This window comes from Nelumbo lutea, chromosome 6 (assembly GCF_056320005.1).
Source record: "Nelumbo lutea isolate HS-2025 chromosome 6, American lotus-T2T, whole genome shotgun sequence".
NCBI classification, from domain to species: Eukaryota; Viridiplantae; Streptophyta; class Magnoliopsida; order Proteales; family Nelumbonaceae; genus Nelumbo; species Nelumbo lutea.
In genome coordinates, this window is record NC_142689.1 from 29886826 (window position 1) to 29900221 (window position 13396).

At 39.5% G+C, this 13396-nt stretch overlaps 1 protein-coding gene across 6 annotated transcripts in view; it reads left to right on the forward strand.

Annotated features, from left to right (window-relative positions):
• MSH4 (MUTS-like protein 4) overlaps positions 1 to 13396 on the forward strand; it is an 89068-nt gene that overhangs the window by 56731 nt on the left and 18941 nt on the right. For 5 of the 6 annotated variants that reach the window (XR_016100185.1, XR_016100187.1, XM_088948027.1 and 2 more), the window contains 2 exons: positions 12939 to 13053; positions 13136 to 13258. Coding sequence is in view for 3 of the 6 variants with exons in the window: in XM_088948027.1 (XP_088804153.1) it covers positions 12939 to 13053; positions 13136 to 13258 (238 nt within the window). In the remaining 3 variants the exon portion in view is untranslated. The remainder of the gene's footprint in view (positions 1 to 12938; positions 13054 to 13135; positions 13259 to 13396) is intronic. The other variant, XR_016100186.1, reaches the window with a different exon arrangement.

The following is a 13396-nucleotide window of genomic DNA, read 5'->3' on the forward strand; positions in this document are numbered from 1 at the left end:
CATTGATAGAAAATATGAACATAGGTATCGATGGACCAGGTTTGAGTTGAAAACAATCTAAATTAACAGGAATTTGAACAGATTGGACAATCTTTGGATTGGTCCAAAATGCTCCAAAATATTCATTGGACTGGATTGAACCAGGTCCATTTGTAAAGGACTCACATTGGACTAGACCGGATTGGACCAAATCCAGTCCAATTGACACCCCTAGGTATTAGTGATATTTTTGGGTCTGAGATCATTACTACAGTAAAACTTGATGATACAAATTATTTGGAGTGGGCACAATCAGCTAAGATGGCTATTGGTGTGGGTGGAAAATTAGGGTATCTTACTGGGGAGGAGAAGAAACCTGATACAGACTCTTCCCGATGGGTGCAGGAGAATTACATGGTAATGTCCTGGCTGTGTAATTCTATGTTACCTCATATTGCACAAAATTTCCTATGGGCTAATATTGCTAAGGAGATTTGGGATGGAGTGAATGAAACCTACTCTTAGAAGCAAAATGAAGCTAGAGCCTATCAGTTAAGAAATCCGGTGATAAGTATGAAACATGGAGAAAAATCTCTTGCTGTGTATTTCTCCATGCTGAAAACCCTATGGCAAGAAATAGATCACTTAGAAACGGTGGTATGGGAATGCGTCATTGATGCAACAACTTATCATAGACTAATAGAGAGGAGTAGGGTTTTTGAGTTCTTAGCAGGGCTGAACCCTGAATTTGACATTGCTAGGTAGTATATTCTTTCTAGGGAGGGTGTGACACTCTCTAAAGTCTATGCCTTTGTCTCTGGAGAGGAGAGTAGGAGGAATGTAATGCTAAGACAACTTGGGATTAATCAGTCGGCTATGGTTGGTACAACAAAACTTAAGCCAAATGGAGATAGGGGGAGTAGTGAGACTAGAAGGGAAGATAAGAAGGACTTGGTGTGTGATTATTGCAAGAAGCATAAGTATACCAGGGACACTTGTTGGAAGCTTCATCCAAATCTTATACCTACTCGGATAAGAAACAAGAAGGGAAATGCAAATGTAGCCACTACAGGAGACTCTTCAGCCCCTCTTTCCTAAACTGATTGGGAATCCATTGTAATAGCAGTAGTGAGAACAAAATTGGAGAGGTTTGGACAGCTTATGAGTAAGAAAGATTCACCTATCTCTTGCCTTCCAAATGAACAAAAAAATGGAGCCAGCTACACCACTTCCTTTGCACATACAGGTAGTTCATATGCAACTGCAAATCTTACATCCACTTTGTAGAGAAGATGGGCCGAATGGCCCATAGGTTGTTTATTCTTCTTGTTATTTTGGGCTCATCCTGTCAATGTTAAATTATTTTTTTTTAAGTTCTTTGTAAATTCTGCCCAACTAAGGGCCTCTTTGTAATTACTCAAAATATGTAATAAAACAGTGTTAGAGGGCTGAGATAGAGACTGTTCGAAAACTTCTTCTCAGAACCCTCATTGCCGAAACACACAAGTCTCATTTCCTCTCTTCAGTTTCAACATCTGTATACTTCTCAACTTTGAAGTCTTTGTGGCAAGAAATAGACTTGATAGAAGCTGTAACCTAGGACACCACCGATGATGCAGAGACCTACAGGAAATTGGTTGAAAGAAACAAGGTATTTGAGTTCTTAACCAGACTAAACCCGGAATATGATATCACAAAATAGAATATTCTTTCCAAGGAGTGTGTATCTTTGTCACAAGCTTATGCATTGGTGAGTAGTGAAGAGAGTAGAAGGTCTGTACAGGTTCAAGGGGTTGATATTAATGATCACTTTGCCAATATGGGGATTAAACCTAAAGGGAATGTTGGAACTTCTAGTGGCACAGGAAAGAAAGAAGTTGTATGTGAGTACTGCAAGAGGCCGAAGCACACCAAAGACAAGTGCTGGAAGTTACATCCTAATCTTGTTCCCATCAGGTTTCAGAAAAAATATGATAGTAAAAGATCAGGAAGTGCAAATGTAGCTGCCGGACCAGATAGTGAAGAGATGCCTGCTTCTGCACAGTTGGCAGCCATGAGAGCAGAATATGAAAAGTTTGGGAAGATGATCAGTCAGCTGAGTGATGTGACCTCTGCTACCAACCCTTCAGGAAAATCTACTACAGCATTTGCTCATTCAGGTATAAGGGCTTCTGCTAATCATGCTACTTCTTCAAATAATCTCAAGATCCCTTGGATTATTGACTCAGGTGCTTCTGACCATATGACCAATCTGTCTACCTTGTTTGTTTCATATGACTTACTTCCTAGACGTGATAAAATCACTTTAGCTGATGGTTCACTTGCCCCTATCTCTGGTAAGGGAACCATCAAGGATACTGAATCCTTGTACCTCCCTTCTGCCCTTCATGTACCTAAACTAAATACAAATTTGTTGTCTATGAGCAGTTTAACCAAGTCACTAAACTGTTGTCTAACCTTTTTTCCTTCCTAGTGTGTTTTTCAGGATCTGGAGTCTCAGAAGTGATTGGGAGTGGCCATGAGGCGAAAGGAATATACCTGCTTGATACTCCGGGACAATGCACTGATCATCTTGGGAATGTTGCTCTTAGATCTGTCTCTTCAGAGTCTGTTAGTCAGATTATGTTGTGTCATTGTCTTTTTGGTCATCTGTCTTTTTTGGCTTTGAGTCATCTATTCCTTGAACTGTTTAAGGGAATTAGTCTGTCCAGTCTTCATTGTGAGTCTTGTGAATTGTCAAAGCATCGTAGAAGCAAGTGTCATTTGAGAAATAAAAGATCTTCTGTTCCTTTTAATATTGTGGATATTCATGATGAAATCCCGTGATGAAGTCCCAAGACTTGTAAAACAATTCCATGAATTTGTTTTAACCCAATTTGATACCAGGATTAAAATCTTTAGATCAGACAATGCAAAAGAATACTTTGAGAAAAACCTATCCTGCTATCTTTCTGACATGGGGGTTATTCATCAAAGCTCATGTGCTAGGACCCCAGAACAGAATGGGGTTGCTGAGAGGAAAAACAGGCATATTGTTGAGGTTGCAAGAAGTATCTTATTTGCCTCACATGTTCCTACCAGGTTTTGGGGTGATGCTGTACTTATTGCTACCTATCTCATAAACCGCATGCCATCCAGGGTTTTGGGTTTTAAGTCTCCCTTCACTCTTCTTCATCCGGACAAAGATCTTTTTCCTATTCCTATTCGTGCCTTTGGTTGCACCTGTTATGTACATGTTCCAAGTGTCCAAAGGCATAAATTTGAACCCAAAGCCCAAAAGTGTATCTTCCTTGGTTATTCCCCCAAACAGAAGGGTTATTGTTGTTTTGATCCAAAGTCTGGCAATCGGTATGTCTCAATGGATGTCACCTTTGATGAGTCTTCCCCTTTTTATGGTTCCTCTCCAGAAGGACATTGTCCACAGGGGGAGAATTTGACACAGGTGTTTGCTCTTCCTCTTCCTGTCCCTGTTGAGTCCCTTGATGTGTTTGCCTCTCCCTCAAATGAATCAAGGGTGGATCAGTCGTTCCATTCTCCTTGTCCTGGTACCCTACCTCCTCGTCATGTCCTCAATCCCAAGGTGTATCAAAGGCAAAGATCCATAAATGTGCAGGTTGTTTCTCCTACAACACATGAGCCTCCTACACTTCCAGTCACAGAAGAGACAACAAGTACTGGTTCAACACCTTTGGATTCATCCTTCCCTGACCTTGATATTCCCATTGCTGTTAGAAAAGGAAAACGGAAGTGCACTGCACACTGCATTTCCAAGCACCTTTCTTACAGTTTGCTTTCACATTCATATTTTGCCTATCTCTCTTCTGTTGCTTCTCGTCCTATTCCCAGGTCTGTGTCAGAAGCTCTTAAGATTCCAGAATGGAGAGATGCTATGAAATCTGAAATAGATGCCCTACACAAGAATGACACATGGGAAGTGTTGGATTTGCCTGAAGGAAAGGATCCTGTTGGTTGCAAGTGGGTCTTTACTATCAAATACAGAGCTGATGGTACCATTGAAAGGACAAGGCCAGGCTGGTTGCAAAAGGCTATACACAGACATATGGGATTGATTATTTAGAGACTTTTGCACCTGTTGCCAAGATGACATCTGTGAGGGTTCTTCTATCTTTAGCTGCTCACTTTGATTGGCCCCTTTATCAATTGGATGTGAAGAATGCATTTCTGAATGGTGAATTACATGAGGAGGTTTACATGTCTCTTCCTCCTGGGATGTATGGAATTGATATAAAAGGGAATGTATGTAGGCTGAAGAAATCTCTTTATGCACTAAAACAGTCCCCTAGGTCATGGTTTGAGAGATTTAGAACAGCACTTGTTAACTTTGGTTATGTGCAGACACAGTCCGATCATATTCTTTTTGTGAAGAGGAGTGGACCTCTGGCAGTATACGTCATTGTGTATGTAGATGATATTGTAGTGACGGGTAATGATGCCTCAGGAATTCAAGATCTAAAATCTTTTCTGCATACAAAGTTCGAGATTAAAGATTTGGGGGAATTGAGATACTTTCTTGGCATAGAAGTGGCTCGACCCAAGGATGGGATTCTTATCTCCTAAAGAAAGTATGTTCTTGACTTGCTCTCTGAAACTGGAAAGATGGGTGCTAGACCAGCTGCTACTCCTATTGATACGAGTCATAAACTCTCAGCCTCAAAAGGGACATTGTTAGAAGACAAAGGAATCTTTCAGAGACTTCTTGGGAAACTTTTGTATCTATGCATGACTCAGCCAAATATTGCATATGCAGTCAGTTGCATTAGCCAATTCATGCATGCTCCTCGAGACACTCATTTGGCAGCTGCAGAGAGAATCCTAAGTTATTTGAAGGGCTCCCCAGGAAAGGGTATTCTGTTTGCCAAGCATGGTCATATGAAACTTGAAGCTTACACCGATGCTGACTGGGCCGGGAACATTGATGACAGAAGATCTACATCTGGGAATTGCAGCTTGGTAGCTGGTAATGTTGTTTCTTGGAGAAGCAAGAAACAATCGGTTGTTGCCCGGTCTTCTGCTGAAGCAGAATATAGGGCCATGGCACATGGGGTTTCTGAATTATTATGGCTAAAATCTTTGATGGAAGAACTTGGAGTTGAATATGACAAGCCAGTGATGTTATACTGTGATAATCAGGCGGCCATCAACATTGCTCACAACCCAGTGCAACATGATAGAACCAAGCATATTGAAGTTGATCGACACTTCATTAGGGAAAGAGTCTCTTCGGGTGAAGTGTGTCTTCCTTTCATCACATCTGAAGGACAATTGGCAGATTTTCTTACCAAAGGCATTCCCAAGGCAAAACTTCAGCATGATACTAACAAGCTTGGCATGATTGACATCTATGCTCAGCTTGAGGGGGAGTGTAGAGAAGATGGGCCGAATGGCCCATAGGTTGTTTATTCTTCTTGTTATTTTGGGCCCATCCTGTCAATGTTAAGTTATTTTTTTTAAAGTTCTTTGTAAATTCTGCCCAACTAAGAGCCTCTTTGTAATTACTCAAAATATCTAATAAAATAGTGTTAGAGGGCTGAGATAGAGACTGTTCGAAAACTTCTTCTCAGAACCCTCATTGCCGAAACACACAAGTCTCCTCTCCTCTCTTCAGTTTCAACACACTTCACATAAGGAGGGACCTCCTTGGATTATAGACTCCGGAGCATCTGAGCACATGACTAATGCCCCTACCCTTTTTAGTTCCTATTAGTTGTGCTCTAGTAGAGACAGAGTTTCTATAGTAGATGGTTCACATATGCCTATTGTTGGGAAGGGGACACTTAGAGTGACCAATGATATAACTCTGTCTTCTGTTTTTCATGTCCCTAGACTTCATACCAACCTACTGTCTATTAGTTCTTCGACAAAAAACTTGAATTATTCTGTGTTCTTTCTTCCCGGTAATTGTGTTTTGTAGGATCTGGAGTCAAAGAAGATGATTGAGAGTGGTCATGAGGTGAATGGAGTCTACATTCTGGATGAGATTCCTAGACATCAGGTCCATCCTGTTAGCAACAACAGTAGTAGTGGGTCAAAGTCAGTGAACTAGATTATGGTTTGGCACAATCGCTTGGGACATCTTTCTTTTAGTTCTTTGAAATGTCTTTTCCCAAAGTTGTTTGAGTCAGTTCAATTATCTACTTTGGAGTGTGAGAGTTGTCAGTTAGGAAAGCATTGTAGATAGTCTTTTAAACCAAGTAATAAAAGAAGTACTTTTGCTTTTAATATTGTTCACATTGATGTATGGGGGCCATATCATATCCCTTCCGTGGGAGGATTCCGTTACTTTCTCTTGTTTGTGGATAATTAGACACAACATTCTTGGATATATTTGATGAGATCACGTGATGAGGTTCCTAACTTGGTACGATAGTTCCACCAGATGGTTCTCACATAATTTGGAGTGAGAACTAAGGCTTTTAGATCAAATAATGCCAGAGAGTACTTTGAGAAGGACCTGATCATGTATCTCTTAGAACATTGTGTAGTTCATTAGAGCAGTTGTGCATATACACTACAACAGAATGGAGTTGTTGAAAGGAAAAACAAATACATTGTGGAGGTGGCAAGGAGTCTTATGGTGTGTGCTTCAGTTCCTGTGCAGTTCTGGGGAGATGCAGTTCTTACAGCCGTGCATTTGATTAGCCTTGTTCCTTCACGGACTTTGGGGTTTAAGGTGCCATTTAGTCTTCTTTTTCCAGATGGGGAGATATTTCATATACTTCTGAGGGTTTTTGGTTGTGTTTCCTTTGTTGACATTCTTGGCCCTCATCGCAAGAATTTGGATCCTAAGTCCAAGAAATGTGTTTTTCTTGGGTATGCTCAGAACCAAAAAGGGTATTGCTGTTATGACTCAGTGTTGAGGAGCAGATTTGTCACTATGGATGTTAGCTTCTTTGAATCTACCTTCTTTTTTTCGAGTGGTTCTCCTCAGGGGGAGAGTTTTGGGGAGAAGAACTCACAATTTGTTCCTCTTCCTGTTTTTTTGGTGCCTCCATTAGTTCAACCAGCACCTCCATCAATTCAGCCAGCACCTGCACCTTCAGTTTCATTACCTGAGCCACTATGGGCAGACTCAGAAATAGCAACGCCGGTAGATGATGGTTGACTCCACACATCCTTAACCCACACCACTCTCTGTCAGTCCTTCTAAAACTCCAGACTTGGTAGATATAGTTCCAGATATTCCTCTTGAGCTTGAGCTAGTTATGTTTTCTGATGATAATGTTCCTGTCTCTAACACCATTTTTGTAGCTGATCCCACTAACCTTGATCTTCCCATTACACTTCGTAAGGGGAAGAGAAAGTGTATAGCCCACTACATTTCACACCATGTTTCCTACAATGCCTTATCACCCTCCTACTATGCTTTTCTTTCTTCCCTGGATTCTGTGTCAAGACCCAGGAATGTTACTGAAGCTCTCTCCAAACCTGAGTGGAAAATAGCCATGCAAGATGAGATGGATGCTTTGGTCAAAAACCAAACTTGGGAAATAGTTGATCTCCCCCCAGACAAGGAGACAATCAGATGTAGATGGGTATTTACAGTGAAGTATAAGGTCGATGGCAAGATAGAGAGGTACAAGTCAAGGTTGGTAGCAAAACGGTATACTCAGACCTATGGTGTTGATTATCTAGAAACCCCAACAGGAACCTTATCCTTGACGAGGCATAATCTCCCAAGTCTAGTTCTTTAACAAGGCCTCCATCTCTTTGTCCATAGCTTCCTTCCAATGAGGAGATCGCATTGCTTCTATAACACTGTGGGGAATAGAAACAGGGGTGGTGGCAGAAATATCGGCATAATAGGAGGGTGAGAGAACATCATATGACACATAATTAGTAATGAGGTACTTGATACATATTCTCTTTCCTTTCCGAAGGGCAATAGGAAGATCAAGATTAGGGTCAATAAGTACTGGGAGGTTCAAGATTACTTGAGTCCTAGGGATTAGATTTTGTGGGAATTCAGCTTCACAAGCTACCCTCTTGTTGCGCTAGATGAAGAATTGATGCCAGGATCGAGGCCGATACACAAGAGGTGGAGGGGAAGGAAAGCCCTCATTACAAGAATGAGAGGAAGAAGAACTAGTAGACACAAAAATAGGAAGGAGGCAGAATGGAGTGTGATCTTCATTGGCAATCTCCCCTTGGAGAGGCAAACGGGATAGTTGAAAAAAGGATGAGGACTCAAGGAAGGTAACATCTTTTGAAACATGCCTCTGACTAGACTGAGGACCAAAACATCTATAACCTTTCTGAACAGGAGAGTAGCAAAGGAAGACACATTAGGATCAAACTTATTTCTCGAAGGACTCATATCATGAACAAAACAAACACATCCAAACACCTTAAGAAGTAAATTGAAGGTGGGTTTATCAGGAAGAAGAATATGGTGAGGGGATCGAAGATTTAGCATCCTTGATGGTAAATAAGATACACAACAGTCTCAACAACATCTTCCCAGAAATGAATAGGAACTTGAGTCTAGAACAATAACCCATGAGCAACTTCAACCACATGTCTATTCTTCCTCTCAGCAACCCCATTTTGCTGTGGAGTTTGACTACATGAGCTCTGGTGAATAGTGCCCTGTTCTTCAAGAAAAACACGAAGGTGGTATATGGAGTGTAGTCATCAGATCTTTGCATTGCCAGATGTTATTATCTTAATTCTTTTCTCAAACTATGTTTTCACCATATTTATGAAATTTTGAACAATCATAGGAACTTCATCACGTTGTTTCATCAAGTAGAACCATGTATATCAAGTAGTCATCAATGAAGAGAATGAAGTATCTATACCCACCCATGCACAGAATGGTATGTGGGCCCTAAATATCAATATGAATCAAATGGAAAGCAACATTACTTGTTCTGTTACTCGCAAAATATGTTGTCCTACATTGTTTGGATAAATGACAAACTTCACATTGAGCACTCAAGTTGGACATTGAACTAAACAATTTCTTATCTAAACAAGATTCATCCTGGCTCATCAATCCATTTTCTGAAGCTTCATTAAAAAGGTAAACTCCATCGATTTTATGCCTACTTCCAATCATCTTCCTTGTGCTCAAATCCTGAAAAACACAATGGGTAGGAAAAAATGTTACAAAAAATTTATGGGACTTGGTAAGAAAACTAACAGATAATTAGTTTTTATGCAATTGGGGAACATGAAGAACAGATCCAAAGGAAATGTTATGGGTAAGTTTGACTTCTCCCTGACCCGAGATAGGGGTCTGAAATCCATCTACAACAATAACCTTGCCCTTCCCAGGGGTTAACTTATATGAAGTAAAGTGTGAAGGCATACCAGTCATATGGGCAGTAGCCTAGAGTGAACAATCCATGGGTTGGAGGTGAAACAAGCAAGTGTAGTACCTATGTTAGCATATGCATTGGATGGATTACTAGAACCAGATGAGGATGATGCCCTACTCTTTTCCAAGTGCAATCGAAGACTTTGAAGTTTATCCATCACATCAGAGGAGTAATAAGATTGAATGGTCGCATCAGAAGACTAATCCTCGTTACCAATTGAGGCCAGATAAGCATTACCTTTCTTTTCAGTTTTAAACTTGTCTGGTTTCAAGTGAGGATTGAGTTTCCAACCTCTTTCCTTGGTATGCCTCGGCTTCTTGCAATATTCATAGATGACATCATTAGACTTCTCGGTAGTAGGATGCTTGCTGCCACTTGGCCTAGGCTTAGAGGACATAAAGGAAAAGTGCTCAATCACAGAGGGTTTCATCATAACTGCCCTTCTACTTTCTTCCCCTTGCTCAAGAGAAAAAGCAATAGCTAGAGAGACAATACCCACACTTAGAATATGTCACCTAGTGAAATCAAACTCCGGATTCGGGCCAACTATAAAGTCAATGACCCTATTCTACTCAACATCTATATGATCCTTCCACTCAAAAGTTTTCAAGTGATCCATTTCTTCTCAAATATTGTAGAGAGGAGAAATACATAGTCATTGTTCTCTTCCCCTGATGCATAGTACAAGCTTTTCTCCTAAGATGATGTACTCTAGAAGTATTGTTAACTGTTAGTAAGTGGCAACAACCTTGTCCCCAATATCTTTAGCAGTTGAGAGGAGCATGTAGTTATGAGCAATGTGTGGTTGCATTGAACAAACCAGCCAAGACATTACTAGTGAGTTATCCTATTCCCACTTTGCAAACTTAGGGTTTTCAATTTTCGGCTTCACCTCTTTGCCTGTAATGAATCTCAACTTACCTCTCCATGTGATAGTAAGTTTATCCGATTGGGTCCACTCCAGAAAATTGGTCCTATTGAGTTTTACAATTGTTATCATACCACAGGAAACATCAACATTTCCAGGAAACACACTGGAACCCATTTGTACATCTTTTGGTGATTCCATACCTCATAAACAACTATTTCGGCAAGCAAGGAGCACCCCAACGTCCAACCAAAATACAAACAAACCCAAAAGGAAGGGTCAAACTCGGTTAGCGGTAAAATAAATGGAGACGAAAACTCCCAAAATTTTTTTAAGATTCAAAAAAATACTCAACCACTTCCCGTCATTCCCAAAATATAAAACATCCTAGTAGAACTAGGTTTTGCAGAATAAAAAGCCCATCAAACAAGAGAAACAAGCCTCTAAACCAGATATGGAATTTTTGCGATTTTTAGCTTGAAAAATTCACAAAAAAATCAAGGCGAATCCAACCATACAATTTTTAGAGATTGTCCCTGCTACTTGTACGGATTGTTAATGTCATCAGGCGAAAGCTTGACGTCAGAAGCTCACCCTCCAGGCAAAAGCCAGTAGAAAAAGACTCTCCCATGACCTTCTAGTTGCTCCGATACCAAGTTACAATATCTAGGTTTTGTTGAGAAAGAAAACAAGAACAAGAAAAAGAGAGAAGAGAAGAGAAGAGAAAGGTTCAAAAGGAGAAGAGAGCGTTACTGTTCACTCTCTCAAACTTAGGATTTTATACTATTGAGGGATATTACAAGTAAGCCCTTGCACCCAAACAATCTCAATAGTAAGTAATATAAAATGGTGATGTTACTTTTAATTTGATGCATACTGATGTTTGGGGCTCATATTCTATTCCTTGCATTGGTGGCTATAAATACTTTATCTTGTTCGTTGATGATTTTTCTCAGTACACCTAGCTTTATTTGAGGAAGAGTAAATATGAGGTTCCCTCCATTAGGAATTTCTTTAGAATGGTGGAAACTCAATTTAAGAACATCAAAATAATAAGGTTTGACAATGCTAAGGAGTACTTTGAAAAGCTTTTACGACTGTTCCTTGAAGAAAATGAGCAATAATCAAAGCTCATGTCCCCATACTCTACAATAGAATGGTGTAGCAGAGAGGAAAAATAGGCATGTGGTTGAAGTTGTTAGAGCGTTATTCTTTTAGATGCATGTGCTCACTTGGTCCTAGGGAGATATAGTTGAAGCAATGGTGTTTCTTATTAATAGATTTCCTTTATGGACTCTTCACCTCCAATCTCTTCAGCAGCTTCTTTTCCCTAATGATCATATTTTCTGTCTTCATCTTAGAGTCTTTGGTTGTAGCTGATTTGTTCATGACTTGAGTCCTCGCCTCAAACTTGACCTCAAGTCCATTAGGTGTGGTTTAGGGGTTACTCAGTCCAAAAGGGGTACAAGTGTTTTGATCCTCACTTCGGCTGACAGTATGTGTCTAAGGATGTTACATTTCTTCAGTCAACTTTGTTCTTTCATTCACCTCGTGAAGATTTGAACTACAATAGGTCAATGAAGATTTTATTCCATCTTGTCTTTCTGTTCCTATCTTTGTGGATATTCCTAGTTCATCTTCTTCACTTCCCACTTGCAGTGGTAGTATTCTTGCTCATCCTCCCCCTATTTCTTAGCAATGGTTCATAAGGCACAAAAGGAAGGTTACTTGTGAGGCGGAATGTCCACATTCCACAACAATCTAATCTCCCGGTTTCAGGTAATTTTAAAAGCAACTCTGAATTTGAGACTCTTGTTAACTCTGAACTTCCTCTTCCTAATTTTACTGAACCTTATATCTCACAACTTGACCTTGACCTATTGTAGTTCAAAAAGGAAAAAGAAAATGCACTGCCTATCCCATCACTATGTTTCTTATGATGCCCTTTCATATTCTTATTATGCCTATCCCATCCTTTATTTCTCTTCCTTGTAATGTTACAGATGCAGTGCAGTCCCCTCAGTGCAAGGATGCTATGAACCAAGAAATGAAGGACCTCATAAAGAACAAAATCTGCGAGATAGTTCCACCCCCTGAGGATAAAGTTCTAGTGGGTTGCATGTGGGTGTATATAGTTAAACACTGGATTGATGGCTCAATTGAAAGATACAAGAAAAAGACCAAAAAGCCCCTTATACTTTTTCGACAGTACATTCAACCTTAAATCATCAATCAACATGAAATTTGTCATAAAAAATACCAATTTTGAACAATATAAATTTTCCTTGTTAGAAAAGGAAAAGCTATGATGTCAAAAAGACACGATACTGAATTGCTTAGACCAATCAAAACCCCCCATGGATTTTGATAAAAACCCAGCTGATTAGTTACCACTTTTATGATGCCGGTTGATTGGCATAAGTTTTTCCTGTATGATGTCTTTCCAGCATCATAGTCGAAAACATTAAAAAAATAGTTTTGAAGACCCTCTATATAAGATTTTAGTAATGCTTTATTTTCAAATTTCTGGTGGATGACATCAATCTATACTTTTAGCTTACAATAATGAGAAATCTATTAGAAATTGTCATGCAGAAAAGTTCTCTCTAGTTTTCTGTAATTTCCACCTTTCCTTTTCTTTCAATTTTTCTGACTGTCCTTGTGCCCAAGTTGCTAAATTAGCCCCAACTCAGTAAGTCTGAGCTTATTTTCACCGTAATTAATGCATCAGATTTTTGCTTAATCTTCAGGTATACAATATTTGCAACTCATATGGAAAACCTATCTGAGCTAGCAACTATCTACCCAAATGTGAAAATTCTTCATTTTCATGTTGATGTCAAAAACAACCGTTTAGATTTCAAGGTGGCTGTTCTAAATTTATTTAATTGGAAACACTAAATATTTGTGATTCTTTCATTTACTGAAAAACCGGTTCTGTTATTAGTTCCAACTCAAAGATGGCCTAAGACAAGTGCCACACTATGGCCTCCTATTGGCTGGAGTTGCTGGATTGCCAAGCTCAGTAATTGAAACAGCTAGAAATATCACATCAAAGATCAAAGAGAAGGTAACCTCTTTTTTACAGTAGAAAGTTAAATTAAAATATGGAACTGAAGAAACATTATATGCAAGATTAGATGTTTATTGTTTTAAATGTAGAGTGTTTAATCAAGAAAACGTTTGGTTGGATATGCTGGAAATATAT